At 42.1% G+C, this 22,136-nt stretch overlaps 3 protein-coding genes across 3 annotated transcripts; all 3 read left to right on the top strand.

The window, feature by feature from the left end:
* The first annotated feature begins 868 nt into the window (after positions 1-868).
* LOC127763356 (26S proteasome regulatory subunit 8 homolog A) lies at positions 869-5,487 on the top strand. Its single transcript, XM_052288026.1, has 9 exons — positions 869-1,234; positions 2,376-2,473; positions 3,134-3,358; positions 3,432-3,494; positions 3,574-3,737; positions 3,869-4,025; positions 4,110-4,208; positions 4,296-4,406; positions 5,100-5,487. Exons 1-9 carry the CDS (start codon positions 1,018-1,020, stop codon positions 5,238-5,240), a joined length of 1,275 nt encoding a protein of 424 aa, XP_052143986.1. The 5' UTR covers positions 869-1,017; the 3' UTR covers positions 5,241-5,487.
* A 5,249-nt stretch (positions 5,488-10,736) lies between these two features.
* Positions 10,737-12,226, top strand: LOC127761605 (protein DUF642 L-GALACTONO-1,4-LACTONE-RESPONSIVE GENE 2-like). The gene is made up of 3 exons (XM_052285916.1): positions 10,737-10,887; positions 10,964-11,464; positions 11,546-12,226. The coding sequence occupies exons 1-3, from the start codon at positions 10,800-10,802 to the stop codon at positions 12,094-12,096; spliced, it is 1,140 nt and encodes a 379-aa protein (XP_052141876.1). The 5' UTR covers positions 10,737-10,799; the 3' UTR covers positions 12,097-12,226.
* Positions 12,227-14,106: 1,880 nt separating this feature from the next.
* Positions 14,107-16,565, top strand: LOC127761418 (50S ribosomal protein L19, chloroplastic-like). Its single transcript, XM_052285709.1, has 6 exons — positions 14,107-14,235; positions 14,512-14,691; positions 14,803-14,994; positions 15,093-15,179; positions 15,260-15,393; positions 16,257-16,565. Exons 2-6 carry the CDS (start codon positions 14,539-14,541, stop codon positions 16,357-16,359), a joined length of 669 nt encoding a protein of 222 aa, XP_052141669.1. The 5' UTR covers positions 14,107-14,235; positions 14,512-14,538; the 3' UTR covers positions 16,360-16,565.
* Positions 16,566-22,136: the final 5,571 nt, after the last annotated feature.

The raw sequence follows: 22,136 nt of genomic DNA, 5'->3' as shown, positions 1-22,136 counted from the left end.
CAGTGACACACAACTGCAGACTGTACAAAGTTAGGGATCTGTTTTTATCGGAATGGGATCCACGATAAATAGATTAAAATAAGAGGAAAATGTAAAGACCGAAAAGATACGTAAAATTTGATAAGTCATTAGCGTACGATTAGTTGAATCCTGCACTTATGCTCAGCCTCAATTACATATGAGCCAAGCTTTTCCTTTTTTTGTGTTGCTCCTGCTTTAGCTACATTACCGTGCTTTGAGCTATACAGAAAGAGAAGGGAGAGAGAGACTTGGAAGAAGAAGAAAAGGGTCTAAATTGAACAAACATGTAAAGATACCTAGCCTAAAGTGAAAAGTTTGGTTTACACCTAGTCCAAGATGCAACTACGGTAATAAAAACAGACCCAAGATGCAATTTACTCTTAGGCCATGTTTGGATAATGGGTTTGGGATATGATTTCCCACCCTCAAAGGATAAGTTTCAATCCTAGCCATCTATTTTTCTCACTCCATTTCATCCTATCCCTCTATTTATTTCCATTTCTTAATCCCACCTCTTCTAACCCATTATCCAAACACACCCTCTATCGATAACAAGATGGTTCGTGGTGACTTTGCAAATCTTAAGATATGTCAGGCACAGTCTTTCATAGATGCTCATAGAGAGTGTGCGCGCGTTATAAGCACCTTCGTTTGTACCATGTTTTATTTAAAAAAATTTGCCTAAAAAAAGATTTTATTTTCTCAGAACTCTTTGTTTCGTAGGAGCAGTATTTTTGTATTGTGATCCAATCCAATTCCGAATTCCACATGGGCCGGCCTCGCGGCTTCGTTTGCAGCGAGTTCCTCACCCTATAAACACGCAGCCACACAAGCAGAGCACGAGGGAGACCCAACCCAGCAAGCAAGCAAACCCAAACCCACCCACCTCCGCTCCGCGGCCGTCTTCTTCTTCCCTTTCTTCCACCGCAAGAAGAAGAAGAAACCCCACCCGAGCCAAGCCCCACACACAAAGCGAGCGACTCGGCGGCGGCGGCGATGGCCACGGTGGCGATGGACATCTCCAAGCCCCCTCCCGCGGCGGGCGGCGACGAGGCTGCGGCGGCGAAGGGGAGGGGCGGCGCCGGAGGAGGAGGTGGGGAGGGGCTGCGGCAGTACTACCTGCAGCACATCCACGACCTGCAGCTCCAGATCCGGCAGAAGACGCACAACCTCAACCGCCTCGAGGCCCAGCGCAACGACCTCAACTCCCGAGGTGACGTAACCCTAGCTGTATCACCGTGTGGGTGCGATGCTGTCCGCGGCTTGATGTGGCCGAATTGGATCGGGCGTGCGTTGGTGGAAAACCTAGGTTTACTCCGTGGGTGTGTGTGCGGATCGTAGCCAAAGGCGCGATCTTTAGTTGCGATGTTTGGGCAAGAACTCTCGGGGCCAAACCCGTTAGGCAATTAGGGAACCCTAGCGTACTTGTATGGCACGCATTTGTAGCCACAGGCATGATTTTTTTTAGTTAGTTAAGCTGCTGGTTGGCCATATGCTGATCTTTAGAACTTCCGTCAAATTTTGGTGGCCCCCATTTTGCTCAATTATGTAGTATTTTGCAGGATATTTTTTCTTGATTTGCATTAGATGTAGCTATTATCTGCTTTAGTTGTGCATCTCTAGATCAGTTAGTTTATGTGCGCTTGGATGCCAAATCTAGTTGCGCTATAGTTGGCCATTTGCTTATCTTGACAACTTTTTGTCAGATTTCAATTGTTCCCTTTTCCTCCATTGTCTAGTATTTTACAGGATAGTTGATTTTGCATCAAATGGAGCCATCTGCTTTAGTCGTGTATTGATGTTTAAACGGCAGACTGTCTATTGCCGTAGTCAGTTTGAGTTGGAAACTATATACATGCGATAGTTTTAGCTGCGCTTGGGCACCACTTAGGCAGCAAATTTGAACATCGTCAGTTTCTTGATTGCATTGAATGTCTATTGCCTACTGGTATACACTGATGTTCTCGAGTTGTGAGTAAATAAACTGCAGTTCTGCCTTTCAAGCATTTCTTTTATTTGGTTGCAAAAATGTTCTTAGTTTTTCAGAAATTGTTCCATGTTGCCTTTCAGATGAGGATTTTGTGTTACTTTTAATTTTCTAATGCATCGTTTCATATTGAGAATCCGAAACTGAACTCCCTCTATACGAACATGATTAAGTGGGGTTCCTGTACTCCTTATTTTCCATTTCAGTGTGATTTCTAGCAATATAGAACTATACCTATATTAGGAATCTCTGTAAAATGTGAATATTCTATCCTTGATTTGTGGAGTTCTACTTGATGCATGTGAAATGTTATCTTTTTCTTCTTTACTATTTCCCTCTAAATATGTCGTGCAATTTCATCTTGCAGTTAGAATGCTCAGGGAAGAGCTGCAGTTGCTTCAAGAACCTGGCTCGTATGTTGGTGAGGTGGTGAAGGTCATGGGTAAATCAAAGGTTCTAGTGAAGGTACATTCTCTTTATTCTTTTACATGATCTTTTCTATGATCAATACTTTAGGTGTGCCAATTTTATTACTTGTCCATGGACTTATTACTTAATTTTGATTGGTTGAAGCATCAAACCTAGCATTTGATCCATCTCTTGTGGTTGTCTATCATTCACTCTCTGTTGTAAATTTTTCTATGTGCTGTGACAATAACAATCTTCTAGTTCACCATACATAGTCAACTTTGCTTAACTACCTTATTAATCCTGATTGACTTCAGCTTGTCATATTTAATAGCCCATAAATGAGCATTATTTCTGCTCTTATAGACAACTCTGCAGTTATGCATAAAAAGGGTGATCCAGAACTCACAGAACTCCATACATGAAACTCATGTTATTACTCTGGCAAGCCCATAAGTGCTTCTGAATCTCAAGTACTCCTATCTTGTTATTGTAAAAATGTGAATGCTTAGGCCTATGGCTGTGACTATATGTGCAAGTGCAAATTTCTTGGTTTCTTGTTTGGCTTTTTATATTTATTTATTAATAGCTTGATGTGACTGTATTGACATGCTCACGATCTGTCACATTGTCATCTGGTTCTGTTAGCCCTTTTTGTAATGGAAATCCTAAATTTCTGTTTACCAGTGCTATTAACTTCTCAATATAATTATTCAGGTACATCCAGAAGGCAAATATGTGGTGGATATTGATAAAAGCATTGATATTACAAAGATCACACCTTCAACAAGAGTTGCTCTTCGAAATGATAGCTATATGCTTCATTTGATCCTGCCAAGCAAAGTTGATCCGTTGGTCAATCTTATGAAAGTTGAGAAGGTTCCTGATTCTACTTATGATATGATTGGAGGTCTTGATCAGCAAATCAAAGAGATCAAAGAGGTTTGTATATAATTTCAATGTACTATTGATGCATCGCATATAGCACATTCTGACTCATGAACTCAACTTTTAGGTCATTGAACTTCCTATCAAACATCCAGAGCTATTTGAGAGTCTTGGAATTGCCCAACCAAAGGTTTGAACTTCTTAACAATATCATCTTAAAAGATCCTATTTTTAAGTATTAGCAGAAAATATTAACTCTCTTTTTTCAGGGTGTCCTTCTCTATGGCCCTCCAGGCACAGGAAAAACATTGTTGGCACGTGCAGTTGCTCATCACACTGACTGCACCTTCATCAGGGTGTCTGGTTCCGAGTTAGTTCAGAAGTACATTGGTGAGGGTTCTCGGATGGTCCGTGAACTCTTTGTTATGGCCAGGTAAACTGAGCAAAAATACCCTGAGTTCTTCTATTATAGTGAAAGCATTATTGGCTTGCAATCTGAACTATAGTTCTACATATGCACTCTGTTGTCAGTGTAGGCTTAATTGTTTGGTTAACATATTACAGGGAACATGCACCATCCATTATTTTCATGGATGAAATAGACTCCATTGGATCTGCTAGGATGGAGTCTGGAACTGGCAACGGTGACAGTGAAGTCCAGCGAACCATGCTTGAGCTTCTGAACCAACTTGATGGTTTTGAAGCATCAAACAAAATAAAGGTGTGCCACTGCTTTGCATATGTTATATGTGCCGATTAATAACCGTGAAGGAGTTTATTGTGACACGTTAAATGTTCCATGCAGGTTCTGATGGCAACAAATAGGATAGACATCTTGGATCAGGCCCTTCTGAGGCCTGGTCGCATAGACAGGAAAATTGAATTTCCTAATCCTAATGAGGATGTAAGTGCTGATAACTTACTGTATATTGTTTGTGTTAATTTTTCCATGATTTCTTGTGTTGATGATGCGCTTATCTTTTGCTTTCAGTCACGCTTTGATATCTTGAAGATTCATTCAAGAAAAATGAACTTGATGCGTGGTATTGATCTGAAAAAGATCGCTGAAAAGATGAATGGGGCTTCAGGAGCCGAGCTCAAGGTTTGTTTAGTCTTTACTTTCATCTGTTATAAAACATTGTACTGTGTATTTGTCTCACACGAGTGATTATTGCGAGATTAGTTTAAATCCCTCCGCTACTTCCGTTTGTCATGCGCCATGCGCGGGCTACCGAACCAACACTGTGACACTGCCACTTTGATCGATGCTATTGCTACATGATTTATTTGTCCCTTGGTATCGCTGCACATGCCTAATATGATGATCAATTGTGAATGGAGGGAGCATTGAAAAATTATTATTGTGCTTACATAGAAGGCTCCTGACGAGACTTTTCTATTACCCCTAAGTGCATCTATACATGTTTCCCGTTCCATTTTTTTCTCTTGTAGTTAAGTTTCCATTAAGATGTCCAAGGATTAACAAGGTTCATTGACTCTGGATTTAATTGAGCTAACGTTGTGATGTATTGTGGCAGCAACACCGAAGTTCGAATTACATTGTGCTGGTCTAACGCTACCAGTAGTGTCATGACATCAAAATGTTTAACTAGTGTGTCTCTGGAAAATTGAGCAGAATGTTCTATGCAGAATTTCACTGCATATGCACTTATGAAGAGTTCCATTTAATTTAGTTTCAAAACAATGTGCATATATACACAGCACTATAGAACGTCATAGCTCCTATACCTTGTGATCATGCAACTTTGTTCACTTTCTCATTCATCATCTTCAGGCGGTCTGCACAGAAGCTGGAATGTTTGCTCTTCGTGAGAGAAGGGTGCATGTAACACAAGAGGACTTTGAGATGGCAGTGGCGAAGGTGATGAAGAAAGACACGGAAAAGAACATGTCCCTACGGAAGCTCTGGAAGTGAAGCTCACGTCTTAATAGCCTAAGCTTTCACTGCATCGCTGAAGCAGCGGAAGCATGTAACTGCATGTTGTGGACTTCTTCCATGTGCTTTAGAATATGTTGTTCCATGGTTAACTTTCAGATTTTAAGATGCACCTATGATAATATGATGTTGAAAAGTTTAATTTATTGAATTGGCTAGATACACGATATGACATTGCTTTCTTGCAATGTACCCCTACGCTGCCTACTTGGGTTGTTTGCTTGCCTGTTTTGTGATCTCTCAAGTCAGAACATTTGATTTTTCACCCGCTGTTTCGCCATGTGGGTGGTTTTGCTGTGTCATGATTGCTGTTGAGATGAAGCAGCAGTGTGCTGATTGGAGTGTTCATGGTACATGAGGACATGGAGTGAGCTTGGCAATAGTTCTGAAGTTTGGCATCCATGTGCTTGGCACAGTTCTGAACTTCTATAGCGGTTTTGCAGCTGCTTAGCTGCTTGTGGTGGTTGACTTGACCAAATATGAAGATAATTTTCATATTATAAGACTTTTTAGTATTGTTCATGTTCATATACTCTCTCTGTCCATACAAGGGATTATGAGTTTTTACTTACACTGTTTGATCACTCGTCTTATTTAAAAAAATTTAGAATTATTATTTACTTTTTTGTGACTTACTTTATTATCCAAAGTACTTTAAGCACAACTTTTCGTTTTTTATATTTGCACAAATTTTTTGAATAAGACGAGTGGTCAAACAGTGCAAGCAAAAACTCAAAATCCTTTATATTATGGGACGGAGGGAGTAGATGTTAATGAATCTAGACATATATGCTAGAAAGTCTTAGACATATATGCTAGAAAGTCTTATAATATGAAACGGAGGTAGTATTTCTCATTTACAAATCAGGAGATGCTTTTTTGACATCACGATTGAATGGTGTAAAAGATTGGAGTTGCCCATGGTTTCTGTTTAACTGGGATCGAAAGTTCTCAACGGGAGGGAGAATATTGTCATCCGGGATGGTCTGGTACTTGTGTGTTTTGACGATCTTGCTCTACATTCTTGTGTGCCTTCGGTTACCTATCTGAGGTACTACTTTGTTAGATCGGTGGACGATTGGCATGTGAAATTGATGGCAGATGAATGGAGAAGAAATTAGGGCAGAGCTGATACTGCTCTCATGGGTATGGCAAATTACGGATTGAGATCCTCGAACTTAGTTACCTTTAACTTGTGTCATGGTCCTCTACCTAGCGGGTCCGCATGCCAGTGACTTAAAGTCAGAGGATTCTTTTCCGCAAATTACATACTGTGCTACGCCTACTGCCCTCTTCTCCTTCTCTGCAATCTCACCTTATGGTGAGGTGAGGATGAGAGGATAATATGACCACAATTCTTTGCAGCTTCTGGAGGTACATGTACTTTAACCTCGTGCCCAATCTCAGGCTAATGTGCATGTGTTCTGTCCCAATCTGCCCCGACGCCCTAGCTCGGAGATTCGCAACACTCGGCTCCCTACGAAGAGCTGTGTATCTCTGCAAAGGTCCGCGTTCAGGAGCGAAGCCACCGCCCGGGCTCGTTGATGAAAACTCGATTAAATTTTAATACTGATGAGTAAATTGATGATGAAATTTCTATAACAAATATTAGTTATATTGAAGTTTGCCTGGGCTAAAAAATCTTGCTCCGCCACTGTTCGTGTTCCCCAACTTTGTCAAGGCAACTCGTCGTGGGGACCCTATCATAGTGCTGTGCTGAGTTTGTGGCTTCCATCGTCAGCTCCTCACGTCCTCCTCTTCCCCTATTCACCCTCAAAACCGCACACTTGCTTTCCTCTCTCCCATTCTTCAGAGCTCCTCCTCGTGCGTTTTCCTCGCAACTCACTGGGTTCAGGCCATTCAAAAGAGATCACACTGCACTGCACTGCACTGTGGAGTGGATGGCCTATCTGCGTTGGGCCGATTTGGCAGCTTGGGGCACACTATTGCGTGGCCTCAACTGCAAATGGCCTCATCAGGTAGCATGGTTGCTGGCTCAGTCCCGCATTCTGGATTTAAGAGCTATAATGCTCTATAAATTCTTGAAAGTCTTGTCGAGCGAAAGGGCGATGTATCTATCTTAATCCCCTTGACATTCATTCTCCTCCGGACTAGACAGAGAGTCTGGGATTACTACCCTGAAAGCATGGCAGTAGCAGCCACTGTAGCATGTCCGGCACATGCTACTGACAGAAGTAGGCGAAATGTGCAGTGTTTGCAAAATATTCAGGTGCACCCGTAACTTTGTCTTGAATATCGACTTCGGCAGTGTTTAGTTCCTTCAAACTTCCAAAAATTCCGTCACATCAAATGTTTAGACATATGCATGGAGCATTAAATGTGGATGAAAAAGAAACCAATTGCACAGTTTGCATGTAAATTGCGAGACGAATCTTTTGAGCCTAATTATGCCATAATTTGACAATGTGATGCTACAGTAAACATTTGCTAATGATGGATTAATTAGACTTAATAAATTCGTCTAGCAGTATATAGGCGGAATGTATAATTTGTTTTGTTATTAGTCTACGTTTAATATTTCAAAAGTGTGTTCGTATACTTCAAAAAAAATTTGGCACACGAACTAAACACGGCCTTCATCACAATCACATTACAACCTACAAGTCTATATCCAGGAAAATATATCCTATGAGACAAGTTGAATGGCTAAATAATTTGTGATAATTATTTGGGAGGGGGGGGGGTACAAACAGATGAATTAAATATTTTAAAAGTTGCAAAATAGATTTAAAACAGTTCCCTAAGAAATCCATATATAGAAAGTTTTTGCAAAAATCGCTTAGCTTACAATCTTGGGAAAACGTGGCGCATTCACCCATCATTCCATTCCTTGAAAAATGCAATACCCTCCAGTAAGCGTCATTGCCATCCACCCTCATCAGTAGCAATTATCCAATGACAAATGAATGAATTTGATCTCATGAGATCCAAAAGGCATGTCCATCAGTGCTCATAATTTCATCTCATCAATACTAAACTACTAATACACCCAAGGAGACATGATAAAAGAAAAACAGGGTGAGAAATACTATTGAACAGACAGTGGAACCACAAAATGGCTGTTCACTTGTTCTGCAATGCAGTCTCATGCCCATGCACTGCACACTCCTCTTGTGACCATAATAAACCAAGCAAACACTTGAATCAAGAAAGGAGTGGAGTGAGAGCCACAGTTTCATGAGACTCTCCAACATGGACCCCCATACCTGCTCAACCCTTGAGTGATTGAATATGGTCTTGTTGGTCTCTCTCATCCATCATGCTCACCAAGATCCAAACTTGCAGTTTCACTGATTCAGGAATACCTGTCCTGGATACACTGTGCCACTGTGGATTCTTGGATATTTACAGGCTGCTAGTTATTGCATCCTCCTACTCTCTTCAGACTGCCTTTACTCTATGCCTTGAAGGCTACTGTAATTGAATGAATGATCTGCCCCACAAAACCAAAGAAAAAACAGAAAACAGAGTTCAGGTAAAAGAAAAATCAAAATGCTTAATACAAAAGTGCGCAATCCTTTTGCGTATTCCCCAAAAAAAATCAAAATGCCAAATTTGCCAAGAATACTGAAACATTAGACGAGCAGTGTAAGAGGAGGGAGAAAAAAAAAAGAAATGACATGCAGCTCTCCTGCGTCGAAAAAAAAGTAGTGTGGGAGCCACTAGAAGGGTCCTAACAGTGCCAAAAAATCATTCACTCTCATAAACTTTAGCTGAATTCCAAGGATTCAGAGAGAAAACTCCAATCTTAACCAGGCTCCAAGGCTGCCCATCAGGTACATCTCCTTGGAGCCATGAGGTATGTGTCAAGAACTGGTCATGCAAAGGCCTAGGAAGCACAGACACATGTACACATGCAGATAAGGTCTTAACATAAATCCAACATTGCAAGTGCACATGCATTCAGAGGCCCAGCCTTTTGATGAACTCCATGCACATGATAATTCCAGAGGAGCTCACATGCATGGACTGCAGTACGTCCATGCCGACCTGCTGCTGTGAGAGAGAGGGGATTATGAAAGATTAAAGTACAGTGATAGTTAATTAGTTCTTGATTTGAAGGCATATCAGAAGAACAAGATGGGTCAGTCATGAAGTATTAATGTACTCGTGCCCTCGTGATCACAGTGCAATACTCTGAATAATTGCGTCTTGCAGTCTTTATCTTGTTCTTTTTTTTTTTTGAACGAAAGTCTTTATCTTGTTCTTGATGCATGCTTGGTGTTACAAGTGTCAAACAGATCAATGGATCGAAGAGGCCAGGTCACCGTGTACTAATCAAAATCACAATGTAGTTAAACTGTGAGTGTGAAAATATAACGGAGGCTGATCGATTTGAGCGGAAAAGATATGCTCTGTACTGACACGACATCTGTCTAGAATAATACCGATATTTTTTTTCCCTTCTCAATAATGGAATTCAATCCAGCCTCTACATCAAGATGTATCCGGCCATGGTAAATCTGTTTTCTTGCATGGTAAAATTCAGAGAAAATCAAATCCATGGTAATTCTGATTGCTGTATCCTATATGGTAAAATTAGATAGATGAAATAGTCGGTGGATTGGGTGGCAGAGAGGGAAATGGCCAAAGAGCCCCTTGAAACAAAGTTCTTGGCAACATCACATGGAGTACTCATAATTGCCCCATGTAAATGATTCCCCTAATGCTATGCTCCTTGTTCTTTCGTCATTAGATTGGTCCCATAAAAGATGGGAGAGCATCACACAGAAGTTCTCCATCTGCTCTGCATGATGTGCATGCAAGCTCAGCAGCACACTGATGCAGAAAACGTGCTCAAACAATCAGATGCGAATTACAGCTTGGAAAGAGTACAGATCTTGGATGGGATAACAAGTACTTTAACTGAGGCCGAGTTTAGTTTCCAACTTTTTCTTCAAACCTCCAACTTTTACATTACATCAAAACTTTCCTACATTCATAAACTTCCAACTTTTTTCTTCAAACTTTCAATTTTAGTCAAACTTTCAATTTTGACGTGGAACTAAACACAGCCAGAGCTTTCTATCCAGATCAGGATATGAAATAGACCAAACGAAACAACTGATGTTCAAGCTATTGCAGACCTTATACAGATTCAAAATTGTCCAAAATTTAACAGCCTAGGACACTGATCTCAGAGCTTTTCTGGAAATTGTGAGACAAGTTAATCTCAAATCCTGTAATGGTACAAAAGTTCAGAGGTTGTTGCATAACGCCAACCCTGAAGATGCTGATAAAATTTGATGAGAGATTAGTTAAAGAAAGTGAACATGGACTCATGTTCTTGACCCCTGCATCATCAAATACCTCACCTCACGTTACTTGATCTGACACCAAGGAAACGCCACTCCAGTGGCAGAATGGTAAATTCTGTGCCAATCGAGGGGCATTTTCGTCACGGCGGCATCCATTTAAGCACCGGACATCACTCGTCCGGTCAGGTCAGGTCACCATTTCCAAGAACTCAGAGCTCTCTTCCACCGGTCATCTCCTCCATCTCCGGCCAGGCTAGCCATGGCGGCCGGCTCGGCGTCGCTGCTGCTGCTAATGGTGGTGCTCTGCGCGGCGGCGAGCGGAACGGCGCTCGCCGCCATCACCGACGGTAACGCGCATGCTTTTTGGTTTGGTTTGATGCGTTCGTTTCCGCGTGTGTAACGCTCGCCGGCGGCGAGGTGCAGGGCTGCTGGCGAACGGCAACTTCGAGCGCGGGCCGGCGCCGTCGCAGCTGCGCGGGACGCGGGTGGTCGGCGCGTCGGCGATCCCGTCGTGGCGGACGTCGGGGTTCGTGGAGTACATCCCGTCGGGGAGGAAGCAGGGGGACATGGTGCTGGTGGTCCCCGAGGGGAGCCACGCGGTGCGGCTCGGGAACGAGGCGTCGATCCGGCAGCGGCTCGCCGGCGCGGCGCGCGGCGCGCGGTACGCGCTCACGTTCAGCGCGGCGCGGACGTGCGCGCAGGCGGAGCGGCTGAACGTGTCGGCGTCGGGGCAGTGGGCGGTGCTCCCCATGCAGACCATGTACAGCAGCAACGGCTGGGACTCGTACGCCTGGGCCTGGGATGCCGCCGCCGACGCGTTCGACGTCGTCATCCACAACCCCGGCGTCACCGAGGACCCCGCCTGCGGCCCCCTCATCGACTCCGTCGCCATCCGCACCCTCAACCCTCCTCGCCGCACCAACAGTACGTCTCTTTCGCCGCGCCATGAACGTGTGCCTCGTCGTGGTTTGGTTTGCTGACAAGGTGTTCGTCCGGGTGTCGCAGAGAACCTGGTGAAGAACGGGGACTTCGAGGAGGGCCCGTACATCATCCCGGGGACGAGGTGGGGGGTGCTGATCCCGTCCATGGTGGTGGACGAGCACTCGCCGCTGCCGGGGTGGATGGTGGAGTCGCTCAAGGCGGTGAAGTACATCGACAGCGACCACTTCGCGGTGCCGCGCGGGCGGCGCGCCGTCGAGCTGCTGGCGGGGCGGGAGAGCGCGATCGCGCAGGTGATCCGCACCGTCCCCGGGAGGCAGTACGCGCTGTCGTTCACCGTCGGCGACGCCAGCAACGGCTGCGAGGGGTCGCTGGTGGTGGAGGCGTACGCCGGGAGGGAGTCCACCAGGGTGGCGCACGAGTCGGCTGGCCGCGGCGGCGCCGCCAAGCGCGCCGTGCTGCCGTTCCGCGCCGCCGCGGCGCGCACCCGCGTCGTGTTCTTCAGCTCGTTCTACAGCACCAGGAGCGACGACATGAGCTCGCTCTGCGGGCCGGTGATCGACGACGTCGCCGTCGTCAGCGTGCGCGCGCGGCGGCCGGCGGCGAAGCGCGGCTAGGGTCTAGCTAGCGCCATTGCCGCGATGTCGTACTACTACTTAGTTGTTGATTGTTTCGTTTGTATGTAAGACCAAGAAATTGGTCGATCGAGAATATATATAATTATTATTATTTTGTCGGTTCCTGGTATATATTTGAATTTTGCAGTTTAAGCATGCGTTAGAAAATCAGTTCGACTGAATAATAATACAATATTTCGTGCTCTCGAATTACAATTTGAAAATAAAAACTTACTTACTTAGCTCCATGGAAAACGAATAATATGCTATAAAAAACAACACACCGTTTATTATTATTTTTTAATGAACACACTGTTTATTTCCCATCACACATTACTAGCTTAATTCATCTCACAACGCAGGCCTGCACAATCCCAAGTTTTAGCTCCAAACTATCAAACTGCAAAATTTTCAATTTCATGTGTTTATCAAAGCATAGGCCTGCACAATACATTCCTTTTTATTTAAATGTTCCAATAATTGCTTTAAGGTAACAAATTTTGGTTCTCTTGGTGTTATAGATGTGTTGTGTTCTGACCAGTAAATTGATTTCAAAAGATCAAATGTATTATAATTGTTTACACCCAAATTTGGCACCTAAGATTAAAATAGGAAAGATTGCCAAAATTTGGAAGTTTACTGGTTTCCTCCGAGTGGGCCGGTCTGACCGCCGTGTGTTGGGCGGTCAGACCGCCGGTTGAGGGCTGGTTAGACCGGCGGTGTGTGGCCGGTCTGACCGGCAGGACCGAGTTCGATTCTGTTTCGTCGGGTCTCGAGGTTTTCTTGCTCGGGAAGGCATGTTTCGGGTTTCCTTTGGTTTCTATGCCGAGTTGGACATGGAGGAGGGCCTGTAGAGGGCAAGACCAACCCCTATATAAGGGACATGGGCGGTTCATTGTAAAAAACCAATCTACAATCAATCAATCGAATCGTTTTTCATATTGCTTTTAGTTTTCTCTTGTTTGTCCATCTTTGTCAGTTTGCGCTGTAAACCGTTTGTCGGTTTGCGCTGTAAACCGTTCGCCGTCACTGCGAGAGTGCGACATCTCTTTGTAGGTTTGTCCTGAAAACCTTCCGTTTTGCCCACGAGACGGGTAGTTATCTAGAAATCGGCTCCGCTAGCCGGTTTAGTTATCAAAACCCATCTAGGTCTAGCTCTTTGCTAGATCGAGGTGGTTGGCGACTTTAGGATCACCACAAGGCTTAAGGTGCTGCGATCGTGCTTGTCAACTTGTCAAAAAAGTTGTCAACAATAATTTCAGTCTTTATAGATGTGTTAAGTGATCAACTTAACCAGTAAAGCAGATATTAATGAAGAACTATCGTGCTCCCAAAGTTCTTCATGTGGCTTCTCATGTCATTTCATTTGGGCAGGCCCTAGATCACTCTAGCGTGTGGCCTTGGTTTACTAGCCACTTGCCAGGAAAAAGGAGTTGATGGATTATGTGGGGGTGTGGGAGTGGGAGCTTATGGCACTAGCTGGAGACATGGAGAGAGATTAGCATGTTCATTAGAAGTGAAATTGTAGCAAAGATTTCTCGATGGAAATTCTATTTGTATGCAAATTATGCGACAGCATTTTTCTCAGTTTACATAGAAGCTTATGTTAACATTCTCGTCTACATAGAAGCTTGCATGGTCCATAACACAAAGGGTAGCATTTTTCTCAGTTTAATAGAAATTTTATTGGTTTTATCTTCACTCTTTAAAGCCAAAGAATAAATAAATTTCTTCTTCTGGTGGTGAAATCCTATCTTTTTTTTCTCTAAGTGAATAAATGCTTTTTTAAATCATGAAAATTGAACGATGAATTAATGGTTATTGTTATTTTATTTTTTAGCCGTTGCAATGCGCGGGCTCCCTACTATACCTGATTTTATGGTTTACGGACATGAAAAGAACTCGACCATATATAATTTGGGATCTAAAGTGGACTTTTTCCAACGGCAGCGAGATTTGTTGGGCTTTCTCCAGCCCATCAACCAATGTACCAGATTATCAAATTTCTTCGGTTCTTCCCTTCTCCCTTCCGCCTCCTTCCATCCCCTCCCCTCCCCTCCCACGCGACGGCGGCGGCGGCGGCAGCCGGAGCGCGCGCCTCCTTCCCACCACCGGGCTCCATCTCGCCTCGAATCGAAGGTATTCTTCCTCTCCTAGCCTCCCTCCTCATCCTCCTCCGCCCCACGGAATGACCACGAGCTCTTCACTGGGTCTGAATTTTTGTGAGGTTTTAGAACTTCTGGGCTGTCTCTTTTTTTTTTTTAATTCGCAAACCATGATAATTATTCCCCTATGGATTAGATCGTCGGATTTGTCGCCGATTTCTTCGATGCGTGATGCAGTAGAAATAACCAGTTTTTTTTTGGGGATTTTTCTTTTACTTATCTCGGCTCACGCGTAGGTTTATCTGTGCAGGGTAGTAGTATTAGTAGAGGATACACGATGCAGTCTCTGCTGCGGCGCGTCTATCTTGCCGGAAGCCATGGCTCCGCGGCGAAGCTCTTGGACCGTGCAGCTTCTGGAGTCGCGCAGTCGGGTGCTAACCTGCTGTCCATCAAGCACCTGAGTTCTTGCAGCTGGATTCGTCCATTTGGGGTGCGTGTTTTTGCATCTGGGATATGCTATGAGTTGGGTCTGTTTCCCTTTTGCTGTCGGTGATCCTGCTAATTTTGGTCATGCCTGTCGCTTCGATTTCTTGATGCGCAGAACTCAATCGTCTCCGGTGATAGTGTTCATTCCCATGGGTTCTGCGTGAATACCATGCCAATGAGGGGTCTATCAACAGTGGGGAGTGCTGAGGTTTCTGTCGAGGAGGAAAGTTCTGACTCTCCTGCAGTCGAGCATCCTCCGCGCATCAAGTTTAAGAGGCCTGACAAGACGGCCAGGCACATTATGAATGTAAGCCTAGTATTATGCAAAGGAATCATATGACATTCATTTTAACAGTATTGTTAAAATCAGTGCTTCAAGCGGCTTGATATATTGTTGCGTTACAGATCTTGAACAAGGAGGCTGTTGACAAGGTCCGTGGGGAAAGAGAGATTCCTGATGTGCAGCCTGGATGTATTATCCAAATGAGATTGGTAAGCATCTGCATCCTCAGTTTACTGCTGGTATTTGCCTGCCCCGTCATGTCTGTTGTTCTGTTTATGTGTGTCAACAGCAAGTTCCTGAGAACAAGCGTCGTGAGTCTACGTTGAAAGGCATTGTCATAGCAAGACGTAATGCTGGGATCAATACAACTTTCAGACTGCGTAGATTAGTAGCTGGTGTTGGAGTCGAGTCTGTCTTTCCACTGTAAGTGAGCGAATATTCGCTTCCCTTCTTTCTTTTTTTTAAAGTGCATATAGAAATTGGCACTTATTGTTTTTTGCTATTCTATTACTGCATGAGACTGATTGCTCATTCAAATTTGAGAGCCTTGCATCATGCTTAATACTTAAAGGTTTGAGCAGGCTATTCTCCACTAGTCTTTTGCTTGGCAGACAGGATCATTTTTCTTTGATTGTGCATAAACAAACATTCAGTTCCATATGGCCACAAGTGCACATAGAACTATATGCGTGTTATTTTGCATTAGAAGTGTAGTTAGTTCCTTGCAAATTTTGGAAATGCTCATTTAAAGTTGGTGTCTGTTTCTTGGGTATCCTTTGGCTTCCTCATATCCCTGATAGGCTGATGATAACAGTGGCATGCTGACACTACCTTCATTGTTTGCATTCTGTAAAACCATGTATAACTTTCTTAATCATATATATATTGATAAATACCTGGTTAACAAAATCCTAAGAAAATGAATGTGGAGATTTGATACCTATAGTACAGATGTGCAATAAATTCCTGTGTTGTTTGAGCTCCATTTCACATGGAGCTTGTAGTTTCATAAATATGCATGTCTCTCACGAAACTGCAATTTTCACCCCTGCAAACATATATTCCTTAACCCCTGCGGTGCTGTGGGTATATCTGTAGAATGGAAGTAATGCAATAGGATGTTTTCATGTATTTACTCAATATTTCTTCCTTGTTCTGTAGTTCATCTGAATTTTTCATACAAAATTATCATAAGTTGCTGAAATCAAATATGAAAGATATCATTACACCTGATTCATTTTGTATTGTCTTTTGTCTTTCTTGATGCAACTTTCTCTTGTGCTCAGTTACTCTCCAAACATCAAGGAAATCAAGGTCTTGGACAGGAAGAAAGTCAGGAGAGCAAAGTTGTATTACCTGCGGGACAGGATGAATGCACTTAAGAAATGAGACTGCTTTAGCTCCCCTTTTATTTCTTTTAGTTGATCTGCAAGGTTTCTTGTGACATAAAGCTTTCAGTTCAGGATGCACATTTTGTTAGTTCCATCTCCTAAAAGCTACTGTTTGTATTTCTGATACTTGGTTCTTTCAAGTACACAAGCAGTGCAGGCAGCAATCTGCTCCCGTGGTTCTGAATTGACAGCGTTGATATCTTATCTTTTATGTTGTAACCTCTTTCTGATGATAGAAATGACCACATATCAAGCTCCCCGCATTAAAGACTTGCTTGTGTTTAAGATAAAAATAGTTTGAAGCTTAGTTCTTCAAAGCAGAAATTTGTGGTATGCCTTTCCTGTCTGACAGCCAAAATATTGATTTTTGTACCTTTTCACGATGTGCTTCTATAGTACTTCATGCTTACCATGCCGGTTGATCATAATTGATTTTTCTTCTAAATGCTTTTCTTTATGTGCACTTTACCTTTTTACCATGCCATCTTCCCCAATTATAGAATATATACATTTTAGATTTTATCTATTTGACTTTGGCTGTGTAGAGGCCCGATTATTCTTCTAGTTTATTTCGTCAGTGTTCTCAATTACATTAGTGGCCATTTATTTCCTTGGTTCCTCGTCTTTTTCTTTTTTCTTTTTTTCCTTTTTCTTTTTTTCCAACGTCGTTTGTATGATCTATACACAATTACTACTGAATTGCTATACACAATTACTACTGAATTGCCATTGACAAATAAAATGCAAACACAAATTGATTGTTTTAAGGAGGAATTAATTTCCCGCCGGATCCCTTCCTCTGAAGGACTCGTCGCCTCTGCTGCTAGCCGGTCAGATCTGAAGGTCGCCTCTGTTGCTAGCCGGCCAGATCTGAAGGTCGCCTCTGCTGTTAGATCTGAAGGTCGTCTCTACTGTTAGATCTGAAGGTCGCCTTTGCTGCTAGCCGGCCGGATCTGTAGGTGAGAGAGCGAGATGCATATATATCTATATATCCAACGCCAGCCGGCTGATTCTACATTTAACACTTTCCTGTATCATTAGTATATCTGTATATCCAACGCAGCCGGCTGATTCTCCATCGAACACTTCTGTCATTAGTATATCTGTATATCCAATGCAGCCGGCTGATTCTCCATCTAACACTTTCCTCTGTCATTAGTGCCGCCGGCGTGGTACGGTGCAGATCGATCCGCTTAATTATCGCATTTGATCAGGCGTAAGGATCCGTGCGCTGCAGGACGATTGCGAGCGAGGGGGCGATTGAGGAGAGTTGCGCGATCGACCTCTGTCATTAGTGCCGCCGGCGTGGTACGGTGCAGATCGATCCGCTTAATTATCGCATCTGATCAGGCGTAAGGATCCGCGCGCTGCAGGACGATTGCGAGCGAGGGAGCGATTGAGGAGAGTTGCGTCGATCGACTTCTGCTGCTGGCCTGGTAATTAAGTTCTGCTAGGGGCGAAGAAAATAGAATGAGTGGGGGCCAGGCAGAGGCAGAAAGTAGCATGAGTGGGGCCAATGATCTATCGCTCAGGTAGACTGGGGCGAAGAAAATAGAATGAGTGGGGGCCAGGCAGAGGCAGAAAGTAGCATGAGTGGGGGCCAATGATCTATCGCTCAGGTAGACTTAGAAGTAAAAAAGTGTCAAGGGGGCATTTGCCCCCATTTGCTGCAAAATTGAGTGGGGGCCAAGGCCCCCACTTGTTACACTCTATCCGCCCTTGTGTTCATATCATGTGGGTAAAGCTGTACAAACTTTGCAGAGTTCTAGAAACTAATCGACTAGCCGTGCTCGCGGTCATGAGCGACATGATGTGCTATGGGTATAATCTTGTGTTTTCTAGATGCTTTTGAAACTAAATATTTTGAGATAATAATGAGATTGTTATATATGTGGTATGATTACCTTACTTCCGGTTGGGTGGTAAGGGAATGATGCTTATCTAGTTATGTTGACCATGCCATGATTATTATGCTTTACATTTTGCTAAGATGTCTTGCCTAAATACGTTTTCCAAAATGTTTGTGAACTAAAATTTGCTTTATGCTAAAAATTGAGACCACAAATAGCCTTCCTTTGACTTAGAGCTTTTATATATGTAGGTTTGATAGTGCTATTGCCAGTACACTCTTGCCATGTTTTGTCTAATTTATGTTTTGTAGGAATAGACTTTGTTTAATTTGAGTGATGCGGGGTTTTGACTGCTTCTTCTAGGATTTGAACTTAATGGGGGTAAACCGCTAGTCCGTGTACTTGTGTTTGGGTAGACAAGCTTCCGCTGTTCTCTGAAATGTCTATATTTGACTAATCGACCCATGTAACTATTAAGTAGTTGTAATCTTAATTTTATTTGCTTTAGATGTATTTGCTATGAATAACTATGCTTGAGATGAAAGTGTGAGTGCAAATCCTGGGAACTAGATTCACATGAGTATGAGTTAAGAATATTTGAGATGTTGTAGATCTTTAGCCATTTTGTCAGGTCTCTTGAATGTGTAACACATCTGGTCGCCACCTTCGAGTGGTTTGACGGGCACATATCAGGCTGAAGTTGACTGGCAGGCTAAAGGCCCAGTAATATCTCCAATATTTTTCTCTCGAAGCATCGGATATTTCATTATGTTTGTTTGATGATTTGAATTATTCACTTCATCTCTCAAATATAATGGGAGATCCACAGAGCCTACGGTATTTTTATTGCTTAATTGAAAATTTTCTAAAAAAAATTACTCTCACATGTTTACCTATTAAAATGTAGAGTAGAGGGTATAGATCCCAAACAAGTTTGGCACTCTGAACGATTTAACTCAAGTGAGCATTGTGCAAAGCCATACATGATAAAGTTATATCCATTTCCTATGATATTTTCTTGTCCTGTAACAAATCTTTGTAATAAGTACGCTGACTATCTTACCAGAGTATCAACAAATAACATAATCACCATTCTAAACAAATTGTTTTGACCAACATAAAGGAGGGTCATTATGTATACCTATAGTAGTCATGCCATGTGTAATATTGAACATAAGATCATCAGAAATTCGGAGGCTTCATAAGTTGTAAAATGTCATAGCATCCATCTTTGAAGCACATACTTGTTGCATGTCATGTAATGACTTGGTGACACACCTCTTGTAGATACTAATATCAGTGTCAGCACAACACTGCCCAACTGCATATACCTGCTCTTGGGTTGAGTTAGTCATGACCTTAACAAATAAAGTATCACTAGCTGAGACTTCCAGTGGTAGTGTCCTCAATAATAAGTCCATGTTTTCTCTTTTTTTAAGAAAACAATCTGGGTATTCATTCACGCTAAATGATCAATCCTTGATTTTTGGTTTCACTGTCTACTACTCCAATATGCAGAAGTTGTGAAAAGTGGAGCTCAGCTCACTAGAGAGAAAGAGATCGGGACTGACGGACGGACACTAGCTCTTGTTATCTGTACCAGTGAGCTTTTATTTATGTTCTTTTGAGAATTCTACAATGTTTTCTTCTAATGATTAAAAGAAAATCCTACATGAACCTGATTTCTATTCATGTTCTGTACATCCCATCCCTGGTTGGGAGCCCTTTCTCATTACGAGTAGCTGCTTGATGGATTTTTTTTTCCCAGTGAAAAGAGATCAAGAGGAATTGGGTCTTCCCTTACTCAGTGTAAACAACATGATGGTAATAAAACAATTTACTTCTAATGGTTCTCGCTTTATTCCATTGAACTTGTCATTGACTGCTATCAAAAAGGAAAAACAGTGGATGGCTGTTTCAGGAAATATAGGAGCCCATTGAAAGCACATTTGAACCAGTGGCTCATGATGGGTTATAGTAAGGTTGGGGTTGAGACATGAACCAGTTAGTGAGGATCTTTGAAAAAATATCTCTTTGATCATCTAGCATATCGATGCATACAAACTCCTCTGGTTGAAAACTTTGACCAGTCAGGTTTGAATTATATCTCCTCTTTGTGCAGATAATTTCAATTGTTTTGGTCCTGTTCGTGTACAGTTTCAGAGTTTTTGTTCCTAAGAATCATCTTCCATTGTATGAGCAGCCTATTCCAAGCTGCTCGTTTGTAGGAATCACTCTCTTAACTTATATGCAGTATATTTTTGTTACACAATAACATCAGTGTTTATTGGAATCTATATGGCATTATTATTATTATTATTCATTTCAACTTATGCCATGCATATCAGTTGAAATTAAATCATGCCAATATATCCAATGGACCTTCCTCTGATTCAGCTCCTCCTCCACCAAAACTTTCTGATTAACTGCATATAATCTCTACGAAATCTAACTGGTAACTTCAAAACACCCATCACATAAGTTGTAGGTACATTTTTAGACCAATCAGAGAGCCTTTTTAAGTTTTTTAGAATATTTTCTTTGGTGACCATTATTGATTGTTCTATTGACACTATTCTGCTAATGACACGAAGATCAGAGGAGGACATCATTGCAGTCATTCTTGTATATATTATTGATGGATTATTTCGGGTAGGTATATAAATGAATATATTGACATATATCTGTGATCCTCCATTACCAGATCAGTGAAAATACATAACCTCCTTCCCTGCATTGAAGGTATAACCAATTTTATTCGCTTAATTTTTTTTTTACTGCAGGTTGTCAATTTTCAATTTTTTTGTAATGGGGTTCCTGTGAGATTATAGACTTATAGTCAAATTACCAATTTACACGAGATTATATGTACTGAAAAATATCAATTTGTACCGCGAAAATATGTTATACTTAGTTTGGATTTAGAATAATTTCTTACTTATTGTGCCTAGCTTCTCTTCCTAACCACACTATGTTCTTTGTGTTCATACAAATAAGTGATCAAGCAAAATGTGTTTCTTAAGGGATCCTTTTGACATTTCAGTTTGGACAAGTTATGTAATTTGGATTAATCCCTCTTGCAAATAAGATTGGTAAGACTTTTTTTTAGAAGGGTTTTTTTTTACCCGGCATCTACATCCAATTGGATATATACGGCCATTGAAATAAGGAACTTAGCCCCGCAAACAACCCAATCTGAAATTCGCTCCTATGGAGATTTGAACTCAGAACTTTACGGTATTACTCAGGTCACTGCAACCACTAGACTACATGCACTTTGATTATCCTTTTCAGGTTAGCCACTTTGATTCCTTTAGTGTATTTTCATTGCTCCACGGCAAGTAATATTGCTGCTCAACAAAATAGCTTGGTTAGAATTGAAGTGTTGGTTGTACAAAACATGCCAGTTGATTGACAAGATAAACCAATTATGTATAATGCATAACTTTTGTACACATTCAAAGGTGGCGTTGAAATGGCTTTGCTTTGGCATGTATTGTCATAAGTTAATGGGTTGCATTGTGCTTTCTCGCTGGTAACTAATGATTTTCCAGGTGTTGTAACATGTCTACTATTTTGTACTTTGTGATAATTTTTTATACACATGTGACCTATACGAACTATAAGTTTTCTTTTCTTGTTTGCACACACAAGTACAACAACTGAAAATACACCTTCTAACGAGGTGCAACGTAGGAGAGAAACTAAAGACAAATAAAATTGAGTCAATCCATTTTATACCATCGATAAAGCGCATGTTCTATAATATGCCACCGACAAAACTCAGTTCTACGATATACCATCAAATAACTCATTTTCTTCCTTATATACCATCGCCGTTAGTCAACCATTAGTCAAACGCCATTAAGAGAGAAAAAATAACCATTATACCCCTAGGATAAAATTGAGATTTTGCACAATGCCA

Source organism: Oryza glaberrima, chromosome 2, assembly GCF_000147395.1.
Source record: "Oryza glaberrima chromosome 2, OglaRS2, whole genome shotgun sequence".
NCBI lineage: Eukaryota > Viridiplantae > Streptophyta > Magnoliopsida > Poales > Poaceae > Oryza > Oryza glaberrima.
This window is presented reverse-complemented; position numbering and strand designations above follow the sequence as displayed.

What these genes read in the sequence shown, in the direction of transcription:
- LOC127761418 (XM_052285709.1), top strand. Translation starts at nt 14,539, where the DNA reads ATGCAGTCTCTGCTGCGGCGCGTCTATCTTGCCGGAAGCCATGGCTCC. An exon ending in GCTGGATTCGTCCATTTGGG is followed by an intron (nt 14,692 to 14,802) that starts GTGCGTGTTTTT and finishes CTTGATGCGCAG; the next exon opens with AACTCAATCGTCTCCGGTGA. An exon ending in GTATTATCCAAATGAGATTG is followed by an intron (nt 15,180 to 15,259) that starts GTAAGCATCTGC and finishes GTGTGTCAACAG; the next exon opens with CAAGTTCCTGAGAACAAGCG.
- LOC127763356 (XM_052288026.1), top strand. Translation starts at nt 1,018, where the DNA reads ATGGCCACGGTGGCGATGGACATCTCCAAGCCCCCTCCCGCGGCGGGC. An exon ending in CAACGACCTCAACTCCCGAG is followed by an intron (nt 1,235 to 2,375) that starts GTGACGTAACCC and finishes TTCATCTTGCAG; the next exon opens with TTAGAATGCTCAGGGAAGAG. An exon ending in TTCCTAATCCTAATGAGGAT is followed by an intron (nt 4,209 to 4,295) that starts GTAAGTGCTGAT and finishes TTTTGCTTTCAG; the next exon opens with TCACGCTTTGATATCTTGAA.
- LOC127761605 (XM_052285916.1), top strand. Translation starts at nt 10,800, where the DNA reads ATGGCGGCCGGCTCGGCGTCGCTGCTGCTGCTAATGGTGGTGCTCTGC. An exon ending in GCTCGCCGCCATCACCGACG is followed by an intron (nt 10,888 to 10,963) that starts GTAACGCGCATG and finishes GGCGAGGTGCAG; the next exon opens with GGCTGCTGGCGAACGGCAAC. An exon ending in CCCTCCTCGCCGCACCAACA is followed by an intron (nt 11,465 to 11,545) that starts GTACGTCTCTTT and finishes CGGGTGTCGCAG; the next exon opens with AGAACCTGGTGAAGAACGGG.